At 34.4% G+C, this 6,000-nt stretch overlaps 1 protein-coding gene across 1 annotated transcript in view; it reads left to right on the forward strand.

Moving 5' to 3' along the window:
- Positions 1–6,000, forward strand: part of LOC143021245 (histone-lysine N-methyltransferase eggless-like) — a 99,201-nt gene that overhangs the window by 92,939 nt on the left and 262 nt on the right. Inside the window, exon 24 of the mRNA XM_076178641.1 lies at positions 5,989–6,000. This exon is cut by the window's right edge and continues 262 nt beyond it. Coding sequence (XP_076034756.1) covers positions 5,989–6,000 — 12 coding nt within the window. The remainder of the gene's footprint in view (positions 1–5,988) is intronic.

Genomic DNA, 6,000 nt, shown 5'->3' on the forward strand with positions numbered 1-6,000 from the left:
GACATAGCAAACTGGAATCTGAAAGAATGCAGGAATGAACTGGCAGACAAAATACATAGCATAATAAGCAGTTCCTTAAAAGAAGGAAAAGTTCCAGAAGATTGGAAAAAAGCAAATATAGTACCTATATATAAAGGAGGAAATAAAGAAGAACCTACCAACTATAGACCAGTCTCTCTAACAAGTACAATAGCAAAAATTTGTGAAAGAATTATCAAAAGTAGATGGGTAAAATACTTGGAAAAAAACAACGTACTAAATCCAAGGCAATTTGGATTCAGACAAGGACGGTCATGCGTCACCAATTTAATATGTTTCTATTCAAGGCTAATAGATATAATACAAGAAAGAGATGGATGGGCTGATTGTGCATTTCTAGACCTAAAAAAAGCTTTTGACAAAGTACCACATAAGAAGTTGCTTAAGAAATTAGAATATGAAGGAGGAATACAAGGTAAATTACTAAATTGGATGGAAGACTTTTTGCAAGAAAGAAAAATGAGAGTAGTGATAAGAGATCAGCACTCAAAATGGAATGAAGTAATAAGCGGTGTCCCGCAGGGAACAGTTCTGGCCCCAATAATGTTTGCTATATATATTAATGATATGGATGAAGGAATTGAAAGCTATATGAGCTTCTTTGCAGATGATGCAAAACTACTGAAAAGAGTGAAAACTGAAGAAGATTGTGAATCACTACAGAGAGATCTAAATAAAGTACAAGAATGGAGTAGGAAGTGGGAGATGGAGTTCAATACAAAAAAGTGTAGTATAATGGAATTTAGAAAAACCAAAATAGAATAACAGGATCATATAATTTGGGAGAAGAAGGAATAAAAAAAGTAGAAAATGAGAAGGACCTGGGAGTCATTGTTATGAATAATATGTCACCTGAGAAACATATAAATAAGATTTTTGGAGAAACTTATAATTTAATAAGAACAATCAAAGTGGCATTTACATACCTGGATTAAGAAATGGTGAGGAAAATCCTAATCACCCTGATAAGACCAAGATTGGAATATGCAGCAACGATATGGTCACCAAGTACAAAAAAATGTATAAAAAAACTTGAAAGAATACAAAGAGCAATCACAAAACTGGCACCAACACTCTCAAAACTATCATATGAAGAGAGACTACAAAAACTTAAACTACAGACACTAGAGCAAAGAAGAGAGAGAGGAGATTTGATAGCTATTTACAGAATCATGAAAGGCATAGAAATTACTGATAGAGAGAATCTGATAAAATGGGATGACAGAAATACAAGAGGACACGGAAAGAAAATAAAAAAAGACAGCTATAGAAGAGATTTGAAAAAGAACAGCTTTCCTCACAGAGTAATAGACATTTGGAACAAGTTAGATGAGAAAGTGGTGTGTGCAAAAACAATACATGAATTTAAAAATAGTTTAGATAAAATGAGATATGAAGACGGGACCCCACGAGCATAGCTCCCCTTCCCGTAAAATACAACTAGGTAAATACACACACACACACTCCACCGAATGGACGGCGTAGAGGAAGCTCTGAAGAAAAAGTGAAATTTTCGTGGATCCCAAAGCAAAGGAAGTACCTATTGTATTTACAGGGGGGGGGGGAATTGCTCGTGGTGTAGTGGGAAAGTGAGGAAAAAGGAGAAGGGGAGGGATTACTGAGGGAAATGGAAGGAAATGAGGAAGGAGAGGACTTGGTCCAGGCAGGCAGACGCCATGTAAATAAAAGAGGGCCGGACCAGTTTAGTGACGATGAAGGGTCTAACAAAAATGTAAAGATTAGAAACATAGATATGAGTAGCACAATAGAAGGTGAGGATAATTTCCAGGGATTTAAGGAGGGGGGGGGGAGGATACCAACCTCCCCCGACTGGCAAGACTCGAAGAAAAACTTGAACAAATGACTGAACATTGGGAGAGTAGGTTCGGTAGAATGTCAAAAATGGCTGAAAGGGTTGAAAGATTGGAAGCACTAGAGAAGGCAAACAAAAACTTAATTAAGGAAATAGAAGAACTAAAAAGACAGTTAAAAGAAGTAAAAGAGGAGCATGAAGAATTAAAGAGGAATAATAAAGAAAACAAAGAGGCCATAGCTAAAGAAGCTAAGGGTTGGAAGACAATCCAAGAAAACAGTAAAGTTGCATTTACTGATATAATTAAACAGCAAATGAAAGAATAAACTGAAGACTCAGTTATCAAAGTGATGAGACAGAAGGAGAATATTGTAAGATACTTAGCTGACAAAAAGAAATGTATAATTATATTAGGAGTGGAAGAGAAACATAACCCAGATAGAACCTCAAGAATCAAAGAGGAAAATGAAAAAGTAAGCAGTTTACTACAATCAGTTCAGGAAGATGAACCAGAAATAATGAAACAAATCAAAGAGAAGTTCAGACTAGGAAAGTATAGTACAGATAAGACCAGACCAATTAAGATTAAATTCAGGTCACAAACGACAGCAGAGAATATCTTATCCAAAACAGGGAAACTAGCAACAAGTGAACAATATAAAAAGGTATGGATAAAAAGGGAAATGAATAAAGAGGAAAGAGAGGAAGAAAAGACTTGAAGCTAAGGAAAAAAACGAGAACAGAACAGAGTCAGAAAAAGAGAGATTCTATTGGAGAGTAGTGAATATGAAACTAAGGAAATTCAACATACAATTCAACACACAATGGATGTGGCAGAAAACTAAGAGTGTCTTACACAAATATAGATGGATTAATAACAGGATTGAATGAGCTGAATGATTATTTGAAGGAAAAAGAACCGGACATAATGGGAATTGTAGAAACAAAATTAAAAGGTCCACTACCACCCAACAGTGTAGGACATGATGCATATAATTATTGGATTAGAAACAGAGAGACAAAGCAAGGGGGAGGAGTTATGTTCCTGACTAAGAAGGATATAAACGTGAGGTGTGTCACATATGGAAAGAATACAGTAGAGATGATTATGATCGAAGTGGAAGACAGAGATAAGAAGAGCAGAAAGTTTGTGATAAATAATGTGCCTCCGAAAACAGCCTAATGGGAAGAGAGTGAACATAAAAGTATGTTAGAAGACACAAAGATAACATTAAATAAGATAATGGAAGATGGAGGAAGAATAGTTATGATGGGCGACTTTAATTGCAAAGAAGTCTGCTGGGAAGAAATGACAGTAAAGGGTGGAGACGACTCATGGGGAAATGTTCTACTTGAGATGATTACTGACAATACAATGACACAGTGGATACAGGAGAACACTAGGTATAGAAATGAGGAAGAACCATCGAGTCTAGACCTAATAATTACATCTGAACCTAGAATAGTGGACAAGATTGAATATGAAACACCAATAAGTAAAATGGACCACATATTGCTTGAACTGGAACTAAATGAAGAAAAATACATGAAAAGAAATGAACAATACAGAAAAGGAAGAATGATGTATGAAAAAACAAACTTTGATAAAATAAGAGAATTCTTTCAAAAAGAAAACTTGGAAGAAATATACAAAGAAGAAACAACAGTGGAAGAGAAATGGAATATTTTGAAGAAAAAAAAATACAAAAAAGGAGTGGAAAAGTATGTCCCAAGACAAAAACAAGAAAAAGAATATGTAGAATGCTGGTACAATAAAAGTTGTAGGGAGTTAAAAGACAAAAGAGACAAAGCTTGGACCAGATGGAAAAAAGACAGAAGGCCTGAAAAATGGAAAATATATACTTGTTATAGAAATGAATATGTACAAACGTGCAGAGAGGAAAAGAGAAAATATGAAAAAGATGTCATAGAAAAGTGTAAAGATCAACCAAAACTATTTTACAGATTTGTAAACAACAGATTGAAAAACAAACAAGAATTGGAGAAATTAAGACTAGGAGGAGTTGAATACACAGAGGAAATTGAAATGGCGGAAATTATGAACAAACATTTTAAATCGGTGTTTACAAGGGAGAACATACAACCTGAAGAGATCGAATGGAAAGAGAAAGTCCCTCCCATGAAAGAAATAGAAGTAACAAAGAACGAAATATTGAAACACTTGAGTAATCTTGATGTCAGAAAATCGCATGGACCAGATGAAATAGCAAACTGGATTTTGAAAGAATGCAGGAATGAACTGGCAGACAAAATACATAGCATAATATACAGTTCCTTGAAAGAAGGAAAAGTTCCAGATTGGAAAAAAGCAAATATAGTACCCATATATAAAGGAGGAAATAAAGAAGACCCTACCAACTATAGACCAGTCTCTCTAACAAGTACAATAGCAAAAATTTGTGAAAGAATTGTCAAAAGTAGATGGGTAAAATATTTAGAAAAAAACGAGTTAAATCCAAGGCAATTTGGATTCAGACAAGGACGATCATGCATCACCAATTTAATATGTTTCTATTCAAGGCTAATAGATATAATACAAGAAAGAGATGGATGGGCTGATTGTGCATTTCTAGACCTAAAAAAGCTTTTGACAAAGTACCACATAAGAAGTTGCTTAAGAAATTAGAAACTGAAGGAGGAATACAGGGCAAACTGCTTAATTGGATGGAAGACTTTTTGCAAGAAAGGAAAATGAGAGTGGTGATAAGAGACAAACACTCAAAATGGGATGAAGTAATAAGCGGTGTTCCGCAAGGAACAGTTCTGGCCCCAAGAATGTTTGCTATATATATATTAATGATATGGATGAAGGAATTGAAAGCTATATGAGCTTCTTTGCAGATGATGCAAAACTACTGAAAAGAGTGAACACGGAAGAAGATTGTGAATCACTACAGAGAGATCTAAATAAAGTACAGGAATGGAGTAAGAAGTGGGAGATGGAGTTCAATACTAAGAAGTGTAGTATAATGGAATTTGGAAAAAGCAAAAACAGAATAACAGGATCATATAAATTGGGAGAAGAAGGAATAAAAAAAGTATAAAATGAGAAGGACCTGGGAGTCATTGTTATGAATAATATGTCACCTGAGAAACATATAGATAAGATTTTTGGAGAAACCTATAATTTAATAAGAACAATCAAAGTTGCATTTACATACCTGGATGAAGAAATGGTGAAGAAAATTCTAATCACCCTGATAAGACCAAGACTGGAATATGCAGCAATGATATGGTCACCAAGTACAAAAAAATGTATAAAAAACTTGAAAGAATACAAAGAGCAATTACAAAATTGGCACCAACACTCTCAAAACTATCATATGAAGAGAGACTAGCAAAACTTGAACTATAGACACTAGAGCAAAGAAGAGAGAGAGGAGATTTGATAGCTATTTACAGAATCATGAAAGGCATAGAAATTACTGATAGAGAGAATCTGATAAAATGGGATGACAGAAATACAAGAGGACACGGAAAGAAAATAAAAAAAGACAGCTATAGAAGAGATCTGAAAAAGAACAGCTTTCCTCACAGAGTAATAGACAGTTGGAACAAGTTAGATGAGAAAGTGGTGTGTGCAAAAACAATACATGAATTTAAAAATAGTTTAGATAAAATGAGATATGAAGACGGGACACCACGAGCATAGCTCCCCTTCCCGTAAAATACAACTAGGTACAACTAGGTAAATACATACATACGGTTCTCGGTATTTAATATGGAAAGTCAGCATACGCGGATTTGGTCATACGCGGTAATTTCAGGAACCTAACCCCCGCGTTATTTGAGGGACTCCTGTATGTGTATATATGTATATGTATATATATATATATATATATATATATATATATATATATATATATATATAAGAGACAACAAAACAAATAGTATTATCAAAGAACAAAAAAAAATTGTATGCTGGGTTTTTATTTCCCCATTGACAATACCCCTCCATTAATGATTTATAGTCTTGGACTTTCTTCCCCATAAAATTCTTCAGCTTTCTCCTTCCTCTGCACTTTCTGAAGTATTTATCTTGAATTGGAGGACAGTATTTCGAACCTCTTTGAATGGAAATGAAGCATTTGAATTTTTGCATTTTTATTTTTCAGCATTCCTGCCAG

The sequence above is a fragment of the Oratosquilla oratoria genome, chromosome 41 (assembly GCF_046742065.1).
Source record: "Oratosquilla oratoria isolate Oo_2021 chromosome 41, ASM4674206v1, whole genome shotgun sequence".
NCBI lineage: Eukaryota > Metazoa > Arthropoda > Malacostraca > Stomatopoda > Squillidae > Oratosquilla > Oratosquilla oratoria.